This window comes from Lissotriton helveticus, chromosome 10 (assembly GCF_964261635.1).
Source record: "Lissotriton helveticus chromosome 10, aLisHel1.1, whole genome shotgun sequence".
Lineage (NCBI taxonomy): Eukaryota > Metazoa > Chordata > Amphibia > Caudata > Salamandridae > Lissotriton > Lissotriton helveticus.
In genome coordinates this window covers 1,178,914,681-1,178,939,757 of record NC_136071.1, presented here as the reverse complement: position 1 = coordinate 1,178,939,757, position 25,077 = coordinate 1,178,914,681, and the positions used below count along the sequence as shown (strand labels likewise).

The 25,077-nt window shown below is 47.2% G+C and overlaps 1 protein-coding gene across 2 annotated transcripts in view; it reads right to left on the bottom strand.

Annotated features, from left to right (window-relative positions):
• Nucleotides 1–25,077, bottom strand: part of ANKRD28 (ankyrin repeat domain 28) — a 549,582-nt gene that overhangs the window by 144,789 nt on the left and 379,716 nt on the right. For both annotated transcript variants that reach the window (XM_078664027.1, XM_078664028.1), the window contains exons 9-10: nucleotides 12,694–12,772; nucleotides 6,736–6,850 (exon numbers count right to left, since the gene is read on the bottom strand). In XM_078664027.1, coding sequence (XP_078520153.1) covers nucleotides 6,736–6,850; nucleotides 12,694–12,772 — 194 coding nt within the window. The remainder of the gene's footprint in view (nucleotides 1–6,735; nucleotides 6,851–12,693; nucleotides 12,773–25,077) is intronic.

Here is a 25,077-nt window from a genome sequence, read left to right as displayed (position 1 = left end):
GGAGAACAGAAGGGTGTATCTCCCACTCGTGCATCTGATGGCTGTATCTGCTGAGCAGATCCGCCATCTGATTGTCCTTGCCCGGGAGGTGTTCTGCCATGAGGAAAATGTTCCTCTGAATGGCCCACTTCCACATGCTCTGAGCCAGATGAGACAGCTGTGGCGAGTGGGTGCCCCCCTGTTTCTGAATGTAGTACATCGCGGTCATGTTGTCCGTCCGGACTAGCACGACCTTGTTGCTCAGATGTACAATGAAGGACTTGAGCGCCATGAAGATTGCCATCAGTTCCAGATAGTTGATGTGCATCTTCTGTTGCTGCGTCGTCCATAGTCCCTGCACTGTGTAAGTGAGCACATGTGCTCCCCAGCCCTGGAGAGATGCGTCCGTCGTCAGGACAATCTGCGGCACGGGCTCGTGGAACAGTCGGCCCTTGCAAAGGTTGTGTGGAGTCCACCAATGCAGAGAGTCGTATGCCCGACTGGTAACCAACACTAGGTCTGTCAATTGCCCACGAGCCTGTGTCCACTGATTCGCTAAGCACTCCTGGAGCGGGCGCATATGTAACCGTGCGTGAGGGACTATGAAGATGCAGGAGGCCATCATGCCAATCAACTGCATGAACACTCTCGCTGGCAGGGAGTGTCTTGGTCGGAATCGTTGGATCAGTGACTGAATGCTGTCGATTCTGACTCGGTTCGGCTGAGCCATGGCTGTCAGGGTGTTGATCGTAGCACCCAGGAACTGCCGGACATGTGCCGGCTGAAGATGCGATTTTGGGTAATTTAGGGAGAAACCCAGATCGTGAAGAAGGTGAATTGTAGTCGACATGTCTGCGGCGCACTGTTGTTCTGACTTGGCTTGTACGAGCCAGTCGTCCAGGTAGGGGTAGACATGGATATTCTGCCTCCTGAGGTGCGCCGCCACTGTCGCTAGACACTTGGTGAACACCCTCGGGGCCGTAGTGACTCCGAAGGGTAGGACTTTGAACTGGTAGTGCCTGCCTTGAATAGTGAACCTGAGGTATTTCCTGTGTGACGGGTGTAGTGGAATGTGGAAATAAGCATCCTTGAGATCTAAGGTCGCTAAGAAGTCTCCCTGGTTTAGCAGGGGAAGAATCTGCTGTAGTGTAAGCATATGGAAATGCTCTGACAGTATGTACAGGTTGAGGGGACGTAGATCGAGAATGGGCCTGAGAGAACCGTCCTTCTTTGGAATAAGGAAGTACAGGGAATATACCCCTGTGCCTTCCTCCCCCACCGGCACGAGCTCGATTGCGCCTTTTTGCAGCATCGCCACCACTTCCTGCTGCAATAAGTGCAAGTGCTCTGCGGACATAGGCCTTTGCCTCGGTGGGATGTTGGGTGGAGTGGATTTCAGCTCTAGGCAATAACCATACTGGATTAGTTGTCGCACCCACCTGTCTGTGGTGATGTTTCTCCAGACGGGCAGGAACTGCTGCAGTCTTCCCCCGACAGGTGTTATGTGGTCGGGGGGCAGTGACAGAAAGTCACTGTTTGCTTGGAGTAGAGGTGCGGGAGCTGTTGTTTCCTCTGCCGCGACCTCTGTTGCTGTTATTCCTATAGCCTCCCTTGTTCTGTTTAGTGAACGAGGATTGCGCCCCACCTTTGGAGAACTGGGATTGTTGACCCATCTGTCCTCTGGTGACTCCACGTGCACCTGAGCGACGAAAATTGCTGCCACGAAACTGTTGGGACTGCAGGGCCCCCATAGACTTAGCAGTTTCCGTGTCCTTCTTTATTTTCTCTAGGGTGGTGTCAACATCCGGACCAAACAGACTATCAGGATTGACTGGCTGATTCAGAATTGTTGTTTGAATATCCTGCTTAAACCCTGAGATGCATAGCCAGGCTTGTCTTCTCAGCATAACGCTAGTGTTGATAGCCCTAGCAGCTGTGTCCGCAGCGTCAAGTGCACACTTGATGGCTGCGTTTGATATTAGCTTTCCTTCCTCAATAAGCATTTTGGTGCCTTCTTGGAACTGTGGGGGCAGGTGTTGTATAACCTGTTCTAGGGTGTCGTAGTGCGCCCTATCATAACGCGCCAGGAGCGCCTGTGTATTTGCGATGCGCCAAAAGTTTGCCGCCTGTGCAGCCACTCTTTTGCCTCCTGCCTCAAGCACTTTGGACTCCTTATCCGGGGGAGGAGCTTCACCCGTTGTCTGGGAGTTGGCACGTTTCCTGGCATTGGCAACCACAAGAGAGTCCAGTGGCAATTGTCCCCGGATGTAGACGGGGTCCGCAGGCGCAGGCCTGTACTTCTTTTCAATGCGAGGGTTGACCACTCTCGCCCTTGTAGGCTCCTTAAAAATGTCCCCAGCATGTTTGAGAACACCTTTCAGCATAGGAAGTGTCTTTACTGTCCTTTCAGATACGGCAAAGGTGTCAAAAAGGAAGTCTTCTTCAACCGGGTCGGCATGCATGTCCACATCATGATTGGCTGCCGCCCGTTCCATTAGTGCATGAAAACCTGCTGAGTCCTCAGTCGGGGATGCACGTGCATTAAAGGTCTGCGGGTCTTGGCCCACACCTTGGGTGTCCTGGTCACCAGTGTCGTCGTAAGAATCTGGTTGGACATCAGGTTCATCGATAGGGAAATTGTACTGGTCATCCTCATCATATTCCTCACCCACAGAGTGTTCTGGGGAGGGAGTAGGGCTCCGTCTTGGAGGAGGCTGAATCGGTTCCGTGAGGCCTGAGGCGTCAAGGGGCACCCTCTTCTTTTTCAACGGGATGACGTAGGGGTCCACCGGCTCCGAAGTGATCTTCCGTTTATAGAGTGTCAGCTTGCCGGTGGCAGCATCGATGAAATGCTCTGAATCGTCTTCCGATTCGAGTACACGACGTGGAAGAGGGTCAGGCAGCGAGGAACCCTGTTTCGGAGCCGATTTCGTCGAAAACGCTTTCGGCGCCTCCTTAGGTGGCAAGAGAAAAAGGAGTTTCCCAGAAGGCTTAGCCGGAGCGTCCTTTTGCGGCTGCGGTGATGGCATCGGAGCCGATGGAGCAAAGGCTTTCTCCCTGATTCTCTGCAGTGACTCCGCAATGGGGGACGGTACACTGCCAGTGGGTTTCGTCGCCGACAAGGATGCTTTGAGCGGTCCCTCGGATCCGACGTCCTCGCGGGCCTTGTGCGCTTTGGGCGCGGAAACCGTCTTCGGCACCTCCGAATCTTGAGGCCGGGGCGCAGACTTCTTGGTCGTAGCCTCTTTGGAGCCGACCTTGGCGGGCTTGGACGGCGCCGGAGCCGCTGATCCGTGCCGACCATCTTTCTTGGGGGCCCCTTCCTCGGGCGTCGGTTTCGATTTTGGAGCATCGGAGTCGACAGTCTTCCTCGGCTTCTGCGGACCGGAGGTCGACGGAGCCGACGGGGTGACGGGCACCGACTTCTTCACAGGCACGGCAGCCATCTTAGGGACACTCGAGTCCTTTGGTTTCAGTTTCGATTTCGGGTCGGCCATTTTAGGTGTTGACGACCCCGACGGTTTCAGTTTCGGTTTCGAAACAGCGTGCCCAGCAAGTGAGTCCGTAGCCGGGCCCGAAGGCGGGGCTGTGGCTTGCGGCAACGGGTCCTGGGTAAGGCCGACAGGCGATCCCGTGTCCCGGTCGGTATCCTCGTAACCTTCGGGGCAGAGCTCGTCCGCAGAGCTATCCGCCGCGGCCCCATAAATCTCATCGTCGTCTCCTACCTCTTCGACGTATTCGAGGACCTGACCCGCGACTCCGTCGTCGTCTCCCGGATCCGCCTCGACCTCCGTCTGTGATGGGGAGATTTGTAGAAGGTGACCCTGGACCTCTTCTTCCGGGTCGCCGAAGATGTTCTCCGGATCTGGGGCCGCTTGCCTAGCTTCCAAGCGCACCGCGCGCCGAAGCTTGAGAGTTTTCTTGGAGCGGAACTGTGCACAGGCCTTGCACTTGCCGTCGTCGTGGTCCGGTGAAAGGCACTTGTTACACACGGGGTGTAGATCGATGTGTGGGTACTTGGACCCACAGAGCGGGCAGTATTTAAACGGGCTCCGCTCCATGTCCGTAAAGGCTTGCTGTCGTGTCGCGATGAGAAGGCCTCAAAGTTTTGAAAGCGAAGAAAACTCCGCTTATTCCGGCTTCAAGAGACGGAAGACTCGAGACCGAGCGCAGACAATACCGACGCAAGAAAATCGAGGCCTTTTGGCCGGTAAAAGATAGTATTACTTGGTTCCGACAGTAAGACGTCGAGACCACATCCGAACCCAATGGCGGAAAAAAACAATCTGGGGATGGAGCCGATGCCCATGCGCACTGTAGTCCAGGGGAGGAGCCACCTATCTCAGGATACTTCGAAGACTCTTCCAGGACAACAATGTGCAATCATCCGAGCCCAACACTAGGCGGCGATCTAATGCTAAGATATGAATTTAGCAGCCCACATGCCTCGAACATAAATTTAAAAAACTCAAGTTGGTGTTGGCAAATCCGAAATGGTCCCTGGAGAGGTGGGCCTGGATGGTGAATAGGCCCTAGAGTACTCTGAATCAGACTTTGAAGTCTGACAACTTCAAGCTGGAATGGGACCAGCATGGAGTTTTGTTGGGATGCAACACTTGGAGCTCTGCACGCTTAGATGGGTTTTGGATTTGACTGGAGTCATGCGTCGAACACAAGCACCAGAGACAGCCCTTGTGGGGATCTGTCGCAGACATCTATTTGTGACAGTCCATACAAGGTTTACACCCTGTAGGTTTTAGGGAGTGACATCTTGTGCGCTGGAATATTTAAGAAAAGTTTCACAGAAGAAAAGGAGAGGAGCTCTGGAACCACATCAGAAGGCATGGAAAGAACGGAACGGGGGTCCACATGCACAATTGGTGCTTAAATGCAGGTCTGGTCTTCACTTCCGGAGCAAAGCAGAGTCGACGCAAAGTTGAAAGGCACCCCCAGCTAGCACTCTTTTGAGCTTTCAGATACAGTTGTGTCTGTAGATGTTCCCAAGTTGAGGAATGTGCCGTTAGAATTATCCACCAGAATTTCCAGATCCAGTCTGCACCCAGGGATATTCAAAAGGTGAGGAACCTGCAGGCAGATGTAGCTATCAGAATGTTACGATTATAATAATTGAACGTTAAGGTAATCCAATTCTGGGTGTAGATTCTCCCACAGTTTTGTGTTAACTGTGCTTAAAGACTCTTAAGAGCAAACTGCTCTCCTTGCCTCCCTGAACAAAACGTTAGAATTCATGTCCCTCTAATTCCCAATGCACATTTCAACATCAAAAACCCTATTTTTCTTTTGCTTAGATTTTTTTTTCTGTACTATTTTGCTGGTTATGGATTACACTTTATTCTGCACAATAATATCAGTATCAATGGTATCACTGAAAGTTATTAAAACTGCACTTAGCACATACTTTGCTTTATTACCATTAAAAAGGGGGAAGAAAGCACTGCCTTTGCATTCCACAATAAGATCTTTCTATTGTCATACCAATCCCAGCAGCATGTAGAGTGCCATTTCTTCCCCCTTGCTTGGGCAGTCTCTGATCTGTCCTTATCCTTCTGTCATCCCATTTCCCCATGTGAACTCACTGTGTCTTTTAGCCGATTTGTTTTCCAATGGATAATGCTGAGCAATTCTTCTATTTGAAGGCCATTTCTAAAAGTCCCCATCACTGGTATCAGTTGATCTGTCTTCTAGTTGGAAGACTGATCACTACTCGGTCTTTTAAATTCGAGAAACTAAATGCAACTTTTTCCAGTTGTCCAGAATCACTTGCGCGCCCTACAGTGATACAACTGGTCTGTTGGAGTTGCTGCTACCATCCTAGTTTCTTCAGTAACTTAGGATATATCACTGAAATCCCTTGCATTTTAAACAAAGCAAGCCTGGTTTAAGATGCCTTTTATGTGATAAACTGAATGGTGCCAAAGCTGCTTCTTCTGCATCTCATCTATGACCCATCACTGTTGCTGGGCATCATATTTTCCAGCTACAAAAATATCCCACTGGAGGCAATTGAAAATGGACACTGAATGGGATTGTATTTTCTAAAGAAGATTTAAGAAATACTATTGCCGTGAGACAATATTTCTGAATACGATACTCTGGCATACAAACACCTCATTTCACCCAGCAAGCTGGAAAAATGTTTTTGTCTCAGAGCTTCACTAATTGGCCATATGCTCCTCTGTACGTTTGTCCTTCTGGCTGCCTTCTCTTTCGAACTTTCTTCCCAGAAACACTTCACCACAAGTTGCTGAGATTCCGTTTTATAATGAAAGGACTACGTTTTCACATCCTTCTGTCTTGCCTTTCCAGCATGGAGCAGGGGTTGCACTGCGGTCTTTATTTTACATCCATTACAACTTCTATCAGATATTCTCCCGCCACAACGAGGCCATCTTAAGGGTTCCCTTCACCATTGCAAAGTGGGCTCTAAAATGCAAACTCACTGCCTGCCTTACTGATTTGGTTTGATGCACGTTTGGTACCCCCAAATACGCTGGATCCTCGACCTGTAGGTCTTATTGTTCCCACTTACAAAACTCATTGTTTTAATGTTAGATTTTAACACTGTGTCTTCCTAAAGTGCCAAGAAGCAGCTGTGGGCGACAAATACAGCACCCGCACCCCTGGCCCTTAGTTAACTTCACACCAAGGACAGTATGCATCACAAAGGGAGCAAGAAGGGGGCACATTCACAACATCACTCACTTGAGTAGTGCACTAGAATAAAGATTTGCTTACTTTGCAGTGTCGGCTCCACTTGTGATGAGTGTGTTGATGAGCAGCTCGTGGCCATATCGAGCTGCTATGTGCAGCGCCGTGTTCCTGTTCTTATCTTCACAGTCTATTTCAGCTCCTGTAATGGATGACAGCGATCAAGTGGCAGTGCAAGCGAGGTATGGAGGAATAACCTACAGGAGGGCACAGTCAAAAGTAGACCTCATGCGTAATAATCAGACTAACATGGAGCAAAGGATTCATTCACTACGAGTGCAAATAAATACCAGTCACTCCACAGTCTCTTTTGGGCTACCAACTTAACATGGTCTTCCTCTAAACATATGGGGGGCCTCCTCAGCAAGGAGATACGTAGGGAGCACTTGGAGAAAGGATTAGAGAAGCAGAGGTTGTCATGCTGCCCCTTCAATGTGTAACCAAGCAGGTCACTGCTTTTATCCTCCTCCACCACAGACCAGCTCCTTACATCTCTACCAACAAATGGTAACACCCTTTGCAATAACAAACATTAAAACACATGTGCGAGTCTGCAGAGTGATACAAGGAGTGACTCCAGTGTGCACATTCTTCACAGACTCAAATGCTGCACACGTTAGAGTAGGAATGGTGTAGGTGGGGTTAGGAGGCCGTTTGAAACGGACTGTAAAGTTCAATCCAATGAGCAAACTGAAGCTGCTTCTACATCCATGGGCAGCTTTTTATCGAACACTTGAGGAACATTTGAACACAGAGGATGGAGTGTGGGATGGAAGGGTAGGGAAAACAACTATCAAACTCGCACGGCGGAATACAAGGGAGCAAGGAGGATGCCCCGAGGGTACTGCTAAAACTATTCCTCACCATGATCTGCACATGCAGACCACTGAAAGACATGATGTTCATCACACAAGTGTGGGTGTCGACAGACGTTTTGCAGATAACACTGCGGAACACACAATTAGAAGTTCACTTGTGCTGTTTGGCCGCAGGTGCCACCTGTAGAACTTCTTTCGGAGGAGGAAGACGTTTGCAGATCCGCAGGACTACAATGCAAGGAGGATCGAGGAACCCGAATAACATCAATATAATGGAAAACGTGTTATCACCTGAAGAGGGGTTTGAGGACAGACATTGGAAGTGTTTCTGAATGACAAGAATGTGAGCACATAAAAAGGGGCCTGAACAAGCAAGGGCCACCCAAGGTGTTTTAAGGTGTTTAAATCAACAGGGCAGTGGAGGACTAAGTTGTCATTTAGCGCGCTTCAACCATCTCCGATTAGCACTAAAAATATGATTTAATCATAAATGGCCAAAACCATGATAGGTTTGTGTCCAGGGAAGATTTTTTAAAAATTTTATTTTGTCCTAGGTACTCCTTTTCTACATTGGCTCGTTTATACTTTCTAAAGGTTCTTTTGCAGTTTTCTCCATAACATGGATAGAGTCCAACAGATTCCCTTAGTGCTGGGCCCTCAGACTTCAGATCCCCACCTGGCATGGTTGCTGTGCAGGAGGCCAGTAGGCCAAGAAGCCTCAGAGCTATCCTCACTGAGACCCAGGTCACAGGTGGACATATTGGGATCATAGACCAATGTAATGGACTCCTGGTTTCAGAGGGAAGGCGCTAAAGTGCATTGTATCCATGATGGCTTCGATAAAAGGATGAGACTTCGGCATGGTTGATTGCGAGTGCAAATAATGTACAGAGGTTGCCCATTGTCTGGAGGGGGAACACGACTGACTGTGGTGACCCCACCTTCAATAGCCAGTCATAGAGGCACAGAAAGATTGGTACATTCCCATCTCCATGCCTCAACCCCTGCCATCATATTTGTGAACACCAGAGGAGCACTAGTGAGGCTAAAATGGAGGGGAAACATCCTTTACAACGCAACTTTTACCACGCAGTGCCTTTACGACGCAACTTTTACAACGCAAACCATTACAACGCATTGCGCTGGGGGGGGGGCGCTCTAGGATTAAGTAAATTAAACTATTCACTATCCAGCACCCCAAAGCGCTGTGCGTTGTAAAGGCATGCGTTGTAAAAACCGCATTGTAAAGGCATGCGTGGTAAAAGCATGCGTTGTAATGTCATACTTCCAAAATTGAGCAAAGCAAACTGAAAATACTTGTATCTCCCCTTGAACCACAGGTAGCACCTGTGAGCCTGCAGGCCGGGGGTATGGAAACAGGTGTCCTGCAGGTCCTACAGTCTGTTGTGGTCCATCTCCAAATGATGGCAAACTCTCATACATCGCTGGGCATCGCAATTAACGTGCCGAAGTAACAGATGACTCCTTTGCAGAGGCTACCTTTTATATGAGCCATTCTGGATATGGATCCGTCAGGCAGTCCCTCAAGAATGACAGGTCTAGGTCATTCGGGCTATGACCGAATGGTGCCTTCATATAATCCTAGTTCTCTCTCAGGGGAATCTCCAATGACATCATGTGCACTGAATAGTCCCACCCATGTGTGTGGACCCTTGTAGCAGTTCTTTCAAGGTCGTATCCACTATGCCTAACTTCGGTAAGGCAAGGAAACAGTGAAAAAGTATACATTTTGCTGCCTTAAAACAGGCTATATTGCCAATCTTAATGTAATACTTTAAAAACTAAAATGAAAAAGCGGTACAATCCTTAAAAGCCTAATTTGTAAAATGAAAAGAGACCTTTCAAAAATGTCCTCCACAAACGCTTTAATTATTTTTAAAATTAAGTGATTGCATGATATATAGCCATGTAGCTGTATAGACTGCAGCACTGGAAACCATGAGAATAGGACACTGCACCTTTAAGCGGCTCTTGCCCTCCAGGGTCCCAACATCCCTGCAGGAGCAGTTTACTCAGTTTTTTTTGACTAGCGAATTAGCAGTATAGAATTATTTTTTTACTTTTGTCTCTTCATTCGGGGAGAAGAGAGGGTTGCTTATGATTTCAATGGAAATTCCCCTGAGAGAGCACTAGGATTACAGGTAAGAAACCATGCCCTGTTTGTCAAGAGATCACCAAGCAATGAAAAGTCTAGAGAGTTCATCCCCAAGAATTCCACAAGGAAGGAGATTAAAAAAAAAAATAGTACAATCAAGCAAATAAATTCCTCCGAGAGGTTTTCCCTACTTGAGCATCAGCCTTAGCATCTAAATCAAGGCAATGTCTTGAGCATCAGCATCTAAATCAAGGCAATGTCTTGAGCATCAGCATCAGCATCTAAATCAAGGCAATGTCTTGAGCATCAGCATCTAAATCAAGGCAATGTCTTGAGCATCAGCATCAGCATCTAAATCAAGGCAATGTCTTGAGCATCAGCATCTAAATCAAGGCAATGTCTTGAGCATCAGCATCAGCATCTAAATCAAGGCAATGTCTTGAGCATCAGCATCAGCATCTAAATCAAGGCAATGTCTTGAGCATCAGCATCTAAATCAAGGCAATGTCTTGAGCATCAGCATCAGCATCTAAATCAAGGCAATGTCTTGAGCATCAGCATCTAAATCAAGGCTAAATCAAGGCAATGTCTTGAGCATCAGCATCTAAATCAAGGCAATGTCTTGAGCATCAGCATCAGCATCTAAATCAAGGCAATGTCTTGAGCATCAGCATCAGCATCTAAATCAAGGCAATGTCTTGAGCATCAGCATCTAAATCAAGGCAATGTCTTGAGCATCAGCATCTAAATCAAGGCAATGTCTTGAGCATCAGCATCTAAATCAAGGCAATGTCTTGTCAATGTGTGAACCGACAAGTCGCAGCTTTGCAAATTTCAGCGAGCAGAATGTTTGAGAGAAACAGCAGTAGCTGCCTTGCTCCTGGTGGAATGGGCTCTAGGTCTACCAAGTAAGGTTTCTGTAGCCTTCTGATAAAGGGTTATGTAGGAGACAATCCTTCTAGACAGGGACTGTTTAGAAGTGGCAAATCAAGTCCATAAAGGACCAAAGTTTACAAAAAGTTGTTTTGACATTCTAAAAGACTTTTTTCTATCAAGACAGAACTTCAAAACTCTCCTAACACAGAGAGCATGGAGAATTCTCTCAGCAGAAGGAGGATTCTGAAAAAATGTGAGCAATGCAATAGTCTGTTTGACATGGAAATGCAAGGCTACATTGGGAAGAAATTTAGGATGGGCCCTCATCACTACGCTGTTGCTATAGAATGCTATGGAACACTGTGTATGGTTTATGTGAACATAGAGCATGTACCTCACTAATTATACGAGTGAAGTGATGGCTACCAAGAAGGATGCTTTCCATGACCATTTCTGGAGAGAAACCTTGTAAATGGGTTTGAAGAATTGCAAAGGGCCAATGAATTGTCCACTCCAAGGGTGGGTCTGCAATGTTTTGGTCAAGTCCTAATGAGAAATCAGTGACCCGAATAATAAAGACTTGTGTGTGAATGTTTTCTTCACATCATATGATAAAGTTTCCCAAAAGCATAAATTTGACGGCTTTGGCCGTGAGACCCGATATCGGCATATAATAGGCACCAACCTTCACGCAGATGTCTTACCGATTTCGTTCAGCTTCCCAGCAAGGTGTGCTGCTAGGAATTGAGAAAGCATCCATGACAGCGGCAATGATAGCGCATTACATGGGGCACGCATCTCGATCGTATTCTATTCAGTGTTGACTCATGAGGGGTCAAAGGGGGGCAATAAGTATACTGCCAGAAGACTATGTACCCACCATAAAATCTCTACTGAATGGAACTAAATTTCCCTTCTGATGGATGCATCTTCCTGCATATTCCTAACCTAAAGAATGAGTCCCACAATAACACTCTGAAGTGAGATTGAGTAGTGCCCATTAACCAAGGAAGCCCTGTGTCACTGCACTGTCAAAGTTCCTGTCGAGGCGTGCTTTGGCTGCGAGGCAGTAATGTATAGCAAACCTATGCAGGTGACATGTGGTCCCCCGAGCAGCAGACAGCCACTGAAATGTTGCTATTGAGAGCTGCGGACAGAACTATGGCACTGGTGGAGGGCATGACTGCCCAGAGGAAGATCACTCTTGGCCAAAGCAAAGAACATTTCGATACATAGGATGACCCAATGTGAAATGGTGTGCGTAGTCATTGCTTCGCCTTTCTTGGCAGGGGTTGCTCTTGCACCCTCTCCAGTGGAGTATGGTCGATGCAGTTGAGAACGCACATCTGGGATCCAGGCTATGCACTTTCTCCTCCTTCTTGGTGGGATGAGGGGGTGTAAGGAAAGCTGGAAGAGGTCAGCCCTATCTTTCCCAGAGACCAGTATCTCCCACCCTAAGTTAAACCATCCATCCTCTAGTAATACTATTGTACCATCAGCCTGTCCTCAGTCCTTCCAATTTGTCACTGCTGTTCATATCTCAGTCATCATTAGTTTGCCCTTCTCAGCAGGTCAACTGCAGATTGCATTACAGCCTCTAACACAACCATATTTTAGAATGCTTGTTACGGGTTTATTTAAAAACTGTAATCCAGTCATTCACAAAGATATGGCAGAGGGTGAGATTGTAGAAGTCACACGCTTGCCATAGAGCTGCAGTTATCCTCTGGGGTTGCCACTTATGTTCTGCGGATGTTTTGTATTGTCATGGTCGATTTAAGGCACTTTTCCAAAACAAAAGCGAAATACGGAAAGTAAACTACTTAGCACTCATCAGATGAATCAGCTTATTAAACTGCCCTAGTCGGCATTCATTGTTTGCAAAGGCAGTTTACGAATATTGACAGAGTTGTCCCATAATAAAAAGTCCTGCCACTTTACAAACACAAATGGGGTTTATGGGAGGGCATCAGATGTCCTAATGGATACCAATCTGGGGAGCTGGATAGCATCAAAAAAGTCAGTGACCTCAAAATGCCAACTCAGTCCCACCCATTGGGCTGAGGTGTCCCAACTATTACTTTGTTTACTTTTAAACAGTACAAGAAAAGAAAGACACAAGGAAGAGGCAACATCAGCATGACATTATGAATAGCACTATTCCCTTGTGGTTACCGTTTTGAATGATGGTTTGCGATCTGCTGAACCTGCCATGGATCGCGGTCATGTGCAATGGCGTCTTCCCATCTTTGCTCTGAAATAAAAAATGAGAATTCGATTAATCTCTTATGGCCCAAAAATAAGTGTCAGACTCCACTACTTCCTAGTTCAGGATAGAATTTATGGGTCAAACAGGTTTTGCTGAGAGAAATGTATTTTCAGCACTGATAAGTTAATGTTATATTTCCCCACTTTTAATGTTTTTCTGAGTCGGAAATAAATGCTCCCAAATGTAACAACTTCAATTTGTAAAAATATATTTTTGAAGAATGTCTGAAAAAGAAGATTAAGGGGCCTCTAAAGTTGATGTTTTCTTTCACTAGTAAATTTGATTTAAACTTCGCTCAATTCTTGTTGAGAACACTTTTCAGCTGACTTGGCGACTGAGGTGTAGCAAGCGCCATCACCCTCATGGATATTTAAAAAACACTTCAGTAGCAATCGATCCAGTAAACTCCAATGGGATGGGATGACCTATTGGCTTTTCCAAAGGGATGGAAACAAAAGCCCAACACTGTCTTTACATGAGGAAGGTCGGGAAAGAGCTGTGATGGCTACAGACTCTGGGCTTCCAGAGCATGCAAGCCGCTCAGTCACTTTCTTGAGTTTCAAGTGTGACAAAGCTCCCCAAGAATGATCAGTGGCTATCCCAGACCTTAGTCCTGTCGTTACGCTCTGTCCATCCCAAAATGACATTGACTGCATGTGTTCTGGGAAAAATGCAGGCACAGTGTTAACCACTGAACATTCCAGAGAGAGTGTCAGCTGACACCAGTGGAAGGACGTTTTATGGCCCATCATAAAAGTGCATTAGTCCTATAGTTTTTCTGGTTTCCATTGAGAAATGCCAAATGCCAGCCAGCAAACATAAGTGCTGTGAACAGACCATAGCAAACACAAGGAGATGATGGACGGAGCGGTGAAACTTTTTCAGACACTCACCCCCCGTCATAGATCAGGGTTGAATCCATCATCATTCTTTAGCTCACTTCACCACCTCAGTTCAGACCCAGCTACACGCAAATCAGTCTTGACCCTGTGCCTCATGGGAACAGTCCAGCCCGAACTGCCAAGCCAGGTCTTACCTGAACCAGAAACATGCATCCTGGGACCAGTCCTAGAATGCTTGTTTCCAGTCCAGGGAGGACCTGGCTTGGCAGTTCGGGACCGGAAACAAGCATCCTGGGACTAGTTTCAGGCTAACAGCCCTCATCAGCCAGGGTAGCTTGAATCCATTGGCAAAGTGAGCAAGGGACCCAGTCCAGGAAGGACCTGGCCTGGCAGTTCGGGTTGGACTGTTTCCATTGGGCTCAGGGTCAAGACTGATTTGTACCTGGCTGGGTCCAAACTGGAATGGCATGGTGAGCAAAAAAACGATGGCTTTAGGCCCAGATCTCTGTACTGGGGTGAATGTATTACATTGTTCTACATTCTGCAGATCAGTTGTTCTTTTTGCATTTGTCACCCCGAGTGGGATAGGTATGCCCAGACGTGGGTCCCGTGCTCTCTATGCCACTGGAGTCAAGCAATCCTGGCTGAAGAGGGGTGAACCCCCGAAACATGTCCTAGGATGCTTGTTTCCAGTCCAGGGAGGACCTTGCCTGGCAGTTTGGGCTGGACTGTTCCCATGAGGCACAGGGTCAGGACTGATTTGCATATGGCTGGGTTCAAACTGGAATGGAATGGGGAGCTAAAAAACGATAGATTTAGGCCCAGATCTCTGTATTGGGGTGAATGTAGGACATTGTTCTGCATTCTGTCCATCAATTGTTCTCTGTGAACAGACCATGACCTGCCATCGCCATGGCTAGGCTGATAGTTCTGTCCCTAGTGATACTCTGCCACGTTATCTTCAGCAATGAACCAAATAATACATGCAGGCAGATAAAAGGACCTGGACTGGGTGGTATTCAAAAGGCATAAGATAATCTTGTGAATGAATACAAATAATAGCAGCGTTAGCTGCATGCAACGAACAGCTCTTCGTGGCATCACTAGCAGATCAAAATAATGGGTGTAGCACATCTGCAAGACCTGTATGTTTACTGAGAACGAGTCAGAAGGAACAGTACAGATGCAGAGAAACACTTTCCTTGAACTCACGGTTAAGAAAAGTATAAAGCTAGTGCCAACTATATGTGACTACATATGAAGCCTATAGGCCAAACTCCTCAAATGCCCATTGATGTGATGTAGACCGCTAAAGGAAATCAAACTACAACCCAGATTCCTTTGGGACAAGTACAATTCACAAACAGTGGACTTATTTGTCAAATACTATCCTGGAGTAGTCACCAATAACAGAGTGACTCCGGGCCAATACTCCTCGTGCAGAGCTCTATTCCTGCCTGCTGTCAATCAATCCATCCAGGATTGTAAAACACAGCTGCATCACTCGTGTGGGTCTCGAAGCGCTGGGAGAATATACTGCATGTTCTCTGGTTGGTTGAACAGACAGGTCTAGAGGTTCTTCCTGAACTGCTGGAGCGATGGTGAGGCTCTGGGGTGCGGGGAGGTTGTTCCAGGTCTTAGCTGCCAGGTGGGAGAAACAGCAGCCTCCACAGTTCATCCGGTGGATGCGTCAGGTGGCTGTTAGGGAGAGGGATTCAGAGCGGAGTTTCTTGGTAGGTTGGTGTAAATTCATTAGATTGTTGAGGTATGCTGGTCGTTCGTTGAGTAGTGCCTTGTAGGCGTGGGCGAGCAGCTTGACCTGTCACCTCTTGGCAACTCGTAGCCAATGTAGTTTCCCATGGTGAGGGATAACATGATACGAGTCTGGAGAGGTTGAGGATTAGTCTTGCTGCTGTGTTCTGGATAGACTTGAGTTTTGTCATGAGTTGGGAGGTTATTCCTACATGTAGGGAGTTGTCGTAGGTTGGTCTGCTAGTGACGAGAGCTTGCGTGACTGTTCGCCTGGTGTTGGGATGGAGTCATTGGAAGACCTTCCTGAGCATGTGGAGGGTGAGGAAGCAATTTTAGGAGATGGCGCTGACCTGCTTCTTTATGGATAGCTGGCTGTTGAGAATGATGCTGAAATTGCGGGCGGGTTAAATGAGTTTGGTGGTTGGGCCCAGCTCAGATGGCCACCATTCGTTGTTGCAGAAATGTTGCTTGCCTTTCCTGAAGAGGAGTACTACTTCTGTCTGGTTGATGTTTAGTTTGAGACAGTTGCTGTTCATCCAGGCTGCCATGTCTTTTATACATCTTCGGAACTTGTCCTTGGTAGCCGTTTGTCAGGGAGAAGATGAGTTGGGTGTCATCAGCATAGGAGATGATGTTGAGTCCGTGGCTCCTGACAATGTTTCTTAGGGGTGTAATGTATAAGTTGAAGAGGGTTGGGCTGAACGATGAGCCTTGAGGTGCACCGCAGGTGATGTTCTTCGGGAGCGAGGAGTAGGGCAGGAGGATGACCTGCGTTCTTCCCGTAAGGTAGGATGCGATCCACTAGAGGGCTGCTCCTTGGATTCCGATTTGCAGAGTCTGTTTTAACAGTGTATGGTGGGATAATGTGTCATAAGCTGATGAAAGGTCGAGGACTGCTGCTTTTTCTCTGTAATCCAACAGCATTCTCATGTAGTACGTAACTGCGACTAGGGCGGTCTCTGTGCAGTGGTCAGCTCTGAAGTATGATTGGGAGCGGTCCAGAAGTTTATGGTCCTCTAGATGTCCAGAGAGCTGGATGTTGATGCGTTTTTCGACCTTTACTGGGAAAGGGAGCAGGGAGATAGGTAGATAGTTCTTAGATTCCCTGGCCCTCAGATGACTTCTTCAACAGCAGCTTCACGTCAGCATGTTTCCATTTTTGGGCGAAGTAGGCAGTGGGGATTGAGGACCTTGGCAAGTTCCTTGCTGATGGGTTGACTACCGAAGGTGAAAGTGTGGTGTAGGCAGGGTTCTGCTGAGGCTCCGGAGTGGATGGATCTCATGATTGACGCCGTTTCCTTCTCCGAGAAGATGTGAGTGTACGTTTTTTTGCGTGATGTGGTCAATTCTTTCTTTGCCGGGGGATTGGGGTGTGAAGTCTTTCTTGGTAGATGATGGTGATTTTGTTGTGAAAAAAAGTCTGCGAGGGTGTTGCAGAGAGATTTTGAGGGTGTGAAGATGTTTTCGGTGGGGTTGGTGAACTTCTGGACTATGTTGAAAAGTTCCTTGCTGTTGTTGGAGTTGTCCTTAATGTGGGCGTCTAGGGCAGTCTTCTTGGTGTTCTATGGGAGGTGCTGGTATCGGTTGAGGGTGGGGGTGTTGGGTGGCTGCGAGATGACAAAGTGGACGCAGTAGTGGTCGGTCTGGCCAGATGAACTCCTTGTGTGGGTGTACTTTACTCTGTTGCTGGCTGAGAAGATAGGGTCAAGCGTGTGCCCTGCGTTGTACATGGGGTCTGCGACCAGCTGTTTGAGTCCGAGCTTGACCTTACTTTCTAGGAGGTTAGGCGTGTTAGCTTCTTCGGAGTTCTCAAGGTAGAAGTTGAGGTCTCCTAGGAAGGTGTACAGATTAGAATTGATGGCGAAAGGGCTGATGAAGTCTGGAATGGCGTTGCAGAAGGCAGGGCGGGGTCCTGGAGGTCTGTATGCGAGTGTGCCTCTGATAGTGTTTTTTTCTGTTGGTTCAGAGTTGGAAGTTGAGGTGCTCCATGAAGGGAATTGAGTCATCTGTGGTGGTAGAGCATTCGAGGTTCTCTTTCTAGATTATGGAGATGCCACCGCCGTTTCTGTTGAATCAGTCCTGGTGTGTGATCTTGTTTTCATCATGAGCGGATGTAGTACTATCTGGTGCAGATGCAGGGTTCAGCCAGGTCTCTGTGACGAAGTCGTCCAGGTCGTAAAGGTGTCCCAGATTTCCAGGTGTCTTCCAAGTGAGCGCACATTGATTAGCAGGCAGATATCGTTCTGGATGTGTGGTCGTCGTCCTTGTTGGTCAGTGTGAGAGAAGTGGACCGGCTGATAGGCGTTGCCTGGGTGGTATACTCAGTGAAGCTGTCCTGGTAGGGGCATGGGCACTGTTGTCCTGGCGCTCAGGGCTCGAAGTTCGTCCGAAAGGAAGAGGTGGCAATTCGTGGGGATTGTTGCACGCACCACGAGCCCTATGCGCATGTCTGCTATGTGGTCACGCTGTGGTCCCCATGCCATAGGGATCAAGGGGAGTGGCAGTGGGCCTCAACGGGGGAAGGGACCTGGCACGACGGAGAGAGGAGCAGGAGGCTGGAGTGGGGGGGGAGGGGAGGGGAGGAGTACTGACCCGAGGAGTGAGATGGAGGGGGCCACGGAGGTTCTGCGGGGCCTCCGGAGAGAGGACAGGTGTCGCGGGCCAAGGTTGCACCGGCCAGTTGGGAGCTCTACAGGGCAGCTAGCTGCTGAGCAAAAGCCGGTGGGGTAGAAGCAGAGTGTGGGTGCAGAAGAGGGGACTTACCTGAAAGCTACGGGGAAAGCGGAGTGGCCCAGCCTGTCTGGGGCATAGACAGGCCTGCCTTTGGCCCTGGTGCTGCTCACACGTGTCCCACAATGCGGTAGTTGGTGTCAGATGAACAAGTTACTTACCTTTGGTTAACCATGTATCTGTCACAGACATGTTAGTTGTAGATTTCTCACCACCCCACCAATCCTCCCCACTCGGAAAACTGATATCTAGGGACAGGGACTTCCTTACAGGGTACTAGTTTTGCAGCACCAGTCGTCAGTGTTGTTCATGGCTCTGCACTTCCGGCATGGAAAGTTGTGTCAGAACTGACGTCAGCGCGTAGGAGAGGCATCGAAGTAGGCACGCAACGTCATCCCGGTGCCCACGACGACCCTCTGAGTCGACCGACGCTACCTACCGGCGCACAGCGGTATTGCTAAAAAAATATCCAGATCCAGACTGAAGCTTGGGGGAAATTCTAAGGTAAGGAATCGACAACTAACAGACTATCAGATGTAGGGCTTCAGCCCATTCCCTTTGAAATAAAATGGTGCCTGTGAACATCAGCTGAGTGTGTCAAACATAGAAAAGGGCACACAGGGGTGAGGGAATCCTATCGCCCGACGCCCGAACCAACTAGAATGTTATGAAGGGCAAGAAGATTTATTGTCTATTTTGCCCGACGGACAAGCAGACATTAAATCACAAAAAAAGAAATGAGCTGTCGGCACTCTGGGGCTCAAGGGCAAATGAAATGCTGTTAGAAATCCTTTAACTGGCTGGAAGACCATGACTGGGCTCTATCTAGCCAGTGATTGCTGGGGGAGTCTTACACTAGACAGTTTTCTAGCACGAGTTCATCACTGCTGCAGCCCGCCTGCTCTTGGAGCCCAGCTGCTGAAGTGCAAGGGCGGGCGCCGAGGCAGGAAACACTTTTGCGGCTGTCTGGGTCCCAGCGCTGCGGGCAGGTCTCTGTCACTGATTGCTGCACCACTCGATCGCCCTGTCCATTGGGATCCGTCCAGGGCAGTCCACTCATCTTTGGTGCGCTGCTGGGCACTTCCTGGGATCGAGAGCGGCAAGTCGTCATCTCTGACAAAGTGAAAACTTCATCAACAGGCGAGTCAATCTGATAATGGGTGTTGCGGAAGTCAGAGCCTTAGGAAAATTATGCTAACTGTGATTCTGCATGGAATGGTCTAGTATCCGTGGGCGTGGGGGCAGGGTCACATGTGTGGCATGTTAATTTACAGTAAGGCAGGAACTTCTACACTGCCATCGCTGATAATTGAGGCGCCTATTGCAACGCAACAATGCCACCAGCGTTGATAACGAGTGAAAACACAACTAATGGAGTCTCTAGTTAGAGACATTGACCTTTATTTTGTCAGTCTGCTTTTATGGACGAGGCCGCATTCGGGGGCTCGGAGCAAACTTTAACACCTGGCAGTCTTACAGAAAAGGCAGCTTCGCAAGTTTATGCGTGCGCTGTAAATAGAAACATTTTTTAAACTGCATCTTTTACTGGGGTTAAACAAAAAGGGTAAATTTGAATAAAAGAAACAGCACATAATGAAGCAGGCAGAAAGTATGTCCGTGTTCCAGGCAATGTTATGTGTGCAGCGTATTTCACACAGCTCACTAAAACGTGGGCCACTCATGGCGTCTGAAAAATCATAATTTCCACATTTTTGCCTGGGGTCTCCGTTCCTAATGCCATCCCCCACAGACTTGCTTGCCTTTTCCTTATTCCATTGCCTCCACCTTCCCTCCACTACTTCTCGCTTAATCAGCGCCCCACTTTATTTCCTAATCTTGCTACAGCAGCAGAGGAAAAGTCTCACATCAGTGTCAATTTTACAGGCTTAATCTGGCAAGAAACCGGTTATTCTCCACGTTTGGGCACATTCCTATACTTCTATTTGGTTGCATTTCTCGGCTCTTGTACCTACTGTAAACCACCACCCACCATGCAAAGTGCTCTGGCAGTTTGTGCCAAATAAACAGAGCCGCTGTGATGTAGCAGCATTGAAGGTCTAAATTATGCAGCAGGGTTGACTGAAATATGTGGCCGCAAAAAATTATAATTATGTAGCAGAAGGCAGCACATTTTTGTTTATCGTATTACTTCATTTTTTTTTACATTAGTATATGTTAACCCTGTCAGTGTAAATGTTTGCCTTATTACTTTCAGATTAACACCCAAATACAGCAATAGCAATGAAAAAGTGACCAGTCACTACTTGTGATGAGCTTTTCACTGTGTGGCAGGATGGGTTACCCTCTTTTTAGAAACTTTTGATCTGGTTCAGCTAGAATCAACATTTTTGTTAAAATATGCAGTTTAGCATCATTATGTGGCAAATTATTAGGAAAACGTCTCAGCTGTAGAATCTCATTATTAGAGCGGCTCTGTTATAAATTACGCATGTACACAGGACCTGCCATCTGTGGGGGACCATCTGTCATTTACAACGATTAAAAATGGAAAAAATTGGAGAACAAAATTCAATATAAAGTAGAAATTATAAGAATGTACACTTGTAGGTTTCACAATCATGTTTTATTGACAACTGCGTGAAAGTGTACAATATACCCACCTTAATTTTATGCAACCGCTGTATTGTTGCATTTTTGTTGCACAGTTACGTCAGCAGTAAAAATGAACCCATACCAGATCCAAGGAAAAGTGACACTGCTACCTGTGTGAGCATTCGTCCTATGTAGACGTAAAGGCTTGTTTTTCTTCTCTACATAATTTGACAAGGAGTGTTTTTCCTGTGTGCCTGACTGTGTGCCTTCTTTATGCATGTGCCCATTTCGAAGTATCCACGCATCATCCCATAGACCATCAGTACTCTCAGCTTCTGAAAAAAACCACACTGATTGCACACGTTGCTGCAACGTTAAAACCTTCTCTTTCAGCAGGCTTCCCAATACTCGTATGTCAGCATCCGCCAACAGAATTCCAGGATTTTCCCAGAAGATAACAGGCACATCTGGGTGGGTAGGTGGGGGGTTGGGGACATTGGAAGGAGAGAAACAAGTGGCAGAGACTCGGATTTGAAAGAAAAAAAGTGACTACTTCACAAATCTAAGTGAGACAAACTTGCACATCTATTGCGGAGCTGCACCTACTCATGTTTAGGGAGCTTACTCTTCTGGTGCCATTACTATAGCACTGCTGTGCACAAGAGAACCCTGTTGCTACTGCCTGTGCTGCAAATGCTCCTTGTGTGGGAGAAGAATGTGGAGATTAAGCAGTGAGTGCACAATAGTATAATCACACCTCACCTGCCCAGGAATGCAAATGGTGTGATTGATTTAACTGCCCATTACGGCCTCTTGTGTATTTGTACTTGTGGATACTGCGTCAGTGGACCACAGCACCTCTGCCATGCAATGTTGGCTGCCCCATGAATCGTTCATAAGCTCTGCCAAAAAGTGCAGTTATTCCCATCCACACGTTTATCATATCATGTTCACATGTGAGTATTTTTAAAGCTGGACAGCTATGAGTTGACCCTAGGATGGCGAACACCAGTCTGTCCTACAGGTACACATTCCGACACAGAGCGCAGACTAGTAATTGACTACATTTCCTGAAGTATATTTGTCATAGACTGTCTTCAGGTACTACAGGAAATTTTGTCAAAGGCATACTGGTTGATAATTGGGTGCAGTGCAAACTGACACATCCACGCACATATTGTACAACAGTTGCATAACAGTTGCATTTAAGGATGCATGACCATGCACTGCATAATTGGTCCTGTGCTTGAAATAATGTTGCACAGTATGTTGCACTGATTACAGTGCAGGTTCTCGCCGATTTATGGAATAGGTGGGGCAAGCAGATATCTTCCCAGGACAAGTAGATTTCTGTAAACGTTTGTCCAGTGGCCAAGTAGATTTTTGACAAATTTCCACACCCCTGGGCACAGATACTTCAAGACAATCAGGCATTCGGCACACACACCAGCACTGCTCAAATGGTGTTGGCGAAGACCAGTGGAATATGTGGTACCATCTGCAAAAGGCAGGTTACACACGCTGTTAAGAGGCCCCCAAGCCCACTGAGCTCTCTCACCAGCATCTTACATGTTTTAGAACTAGTCCCTGGTTAACATTTCTTAATATATTAGGACCCCATGGTCTCAAAGTAGCACTGAAGAAGTCTGTCAAAATCTTCATGAATTGTAAATAGATCACTGAGTTCCTAAATCCGAAGTTAAGATTTTAGAAATACTAACACATGAACAAAATGATGCATCACAGGTTTACTGTTTAAATGAAATGTCAAGGCATATAGCTGGTCTTTCTTCACTTAAATCGTGCATTGGTTTCTCTTTTAAGAAAAACAATGTTTTAACTTTTACGTCATCCCAATTTTAAATCAATTAGGATTATTTATTTGAAAGAAAAAGACTAATGTCCTTCTGGAATGATATTGTTGTTGTATCTACATTATACACACACGCACATATACACACCTTAGAAGACATTGATAACAATATATTATTTTACTTAGTAAAAAAGGAACTAGGTATAGAACTATCTTAGTTTTTTTCCGACAAACTTTGGGTTTGTCATGAATAAGTGGCTCCATTTTATGAGACCTAAAAAAAAAACAAGAGATCAGATGAATGCCATTGAAGCTCACGCAATGTGCACAACTACATTCCAGATTGGGTACATTCTTTTTCACCAACATTTGCAACACTGCATTTAATCGTAGTGTTATTTTATGTTATCTGCATTTGTATAGCGCATGGCTGCCCCATCATCTGGGCATCCCAGCACTAAGCCAAGGTAGTAGCGGACAGAGGGAGAGTAGGCTAAAGATTGGAAAAGAGCCATGTCTTGATCAATTTCCTGAGAACCCAGTGGTCTTGCAAGCCACGGCCAGCGAGGGGGATGGTATTCCAGAGGGCGGGGGCCAGTGCCCTGAAAGAGCGTCCACTGGCTCTAATTCTACGCACCCCCAAGACACAGGCCAGGTGTAGGTCCACCGAGCGCAGTGCCGGGGCGGGGTGTACATTGATCATAAATCGCTCAGGATTTGCTGACCCATACCATGCCAGATCTTATGTGTGGTACATAAACTCTTGAAGTAAATTCTTTGTTCAATGGCTAACTAGTGAAGCCGTCGCAAGAGGGCAGATGCACGACAGTGTTTAGGTAGTGCAAAGAACCCGTTGAAGTCTTTTTCACAGCTTTGTTGGCACCCAGCAGTAGCCCAATGCAATAGTCCAAACGTGATAGCAAGGTGGATTGAACAATCGTCTGTCGAGTAGATGCATCGAATAGCCCCAGAATGGGTTTTAGGCTTTGAAGAAGACCAAAACAAGTGCCTGCCACAGCTTTAGCCTGCAGATCGAACAAAAGGGAGCTGTCCATTAGCACTCCCAGATTCTTGACCACGCTTTTCAGCTGGGGAGGGGTGTCTAGGGCTTTAGGCCACCATTGCTTGCCCAATAGGTGAGTATCTCGTCCCACCAAAAGCACTTCTGGTCTGGTCATCCATTCAGAGATGGCCATAAGGTCAACTTGGAATTTCACCTGGTCGTGTTTAGTATTGCTGGAAAAGGTAAATACCATTTGGGTATCATCAGCATATAAAACCATAGCCATGTTCCGGGCTTTGGCCAGCAAGGCGAGGGGTCGAACATAAATGTTAAAAAGAGTGGGGATTAGGGCTGACCCCTGGGGGATACCACGGCCCAGAGGATGAACATTAGAGGTGTATGGAGGGGCGGAAACTAGGAAGGACCGATCAGTCATAAAGGATGCAAACCAGGCCAAGGCATTGCCATTGACCCCAATCTCCTCTAGCCAATATAGCAGGATCCTATGTGAGAAGGTGACGAAGCCACACTGAGATCCAGTAGGATCAATGCTGCTGTTTTGTCCTCGTTCAGAGCAGATCGTAGCTACTCAGTGACTGCCAGTAGCGCTGATTCTGTACTATGTTACCTTAATGTTGTAGCACACAACATTCCTCACTCACTCCAGAACCACCTGGCCAAGTGTCGGGTAGGTTTCCTGTGTCAAGGCTGACCACATCGCAGGGCTGCTAAAGTGAAGGATATGGGTCACCTGGTTCTTGGTGCCAAGTCCACAGGATAAGGAGTCAAGTCATAGGATCTCCAAAAAAAAGAAACCGGATGACCCGAGCGCCAATTTTCCAGTCCTAGTAATTTGGTTTCCAATGCAAAGAAACCCAATTACTGTGCTCCCTCTCCACTGTGAGCACCAGTTTCTTAGTCCCAGGAATCCTGGCTACTCTGCTTCCAATGCAACGAACCCCGATTCAAGTGTCCCCTGAGCAGTCAAGGCTTTAAGTTGAAGGGTGATGTTACATCAGGGACTCCTACAGAGGCAACAGTAGAGTAAAACCGGATTCAATGTACTAGCTCCACTCATTGTGGGTTCTTTTTTAAACACGAAACACTTAGCTCTGCATCCACTTCCCTGACAGCAATCATGGTTCCTCCAACTCCTGCTTCGCTAGGCAAGCGTCATGCCAGACTGCTGTACGCACAGTGAGGTTAATAGATCTAAGCTCCAATAAGAATAGATTGCCCGTCTCCTAGCACAATCGCTAACCTTAGTAAAACAATGAACGTATTTGAGTGTTTTTTGGGGTTTGTCAATTAGACATCGTTTTGCTGCAGAAACCTGGATAAAAGCTATTTTGCTCCCTGAAATACATCGAGAAGTTCTCCTGGCTCATATGATACAACATCTAAAACTGATAGTCACCGATGAATTGGTGGGCATCTTTTTTGACCAATGAACCCTAAGGCCTTTGGAGTATGAGGGAATCCTGAGGGCTGAACGTCTACCGCTTCATGTTCACAGAAGCACATTTACTCGCTTTCTGGGTCCTTGGACCGCTCACTAGTAATGGAGTCTGAGTTTGGGACAGACTTTGCCTGTCTT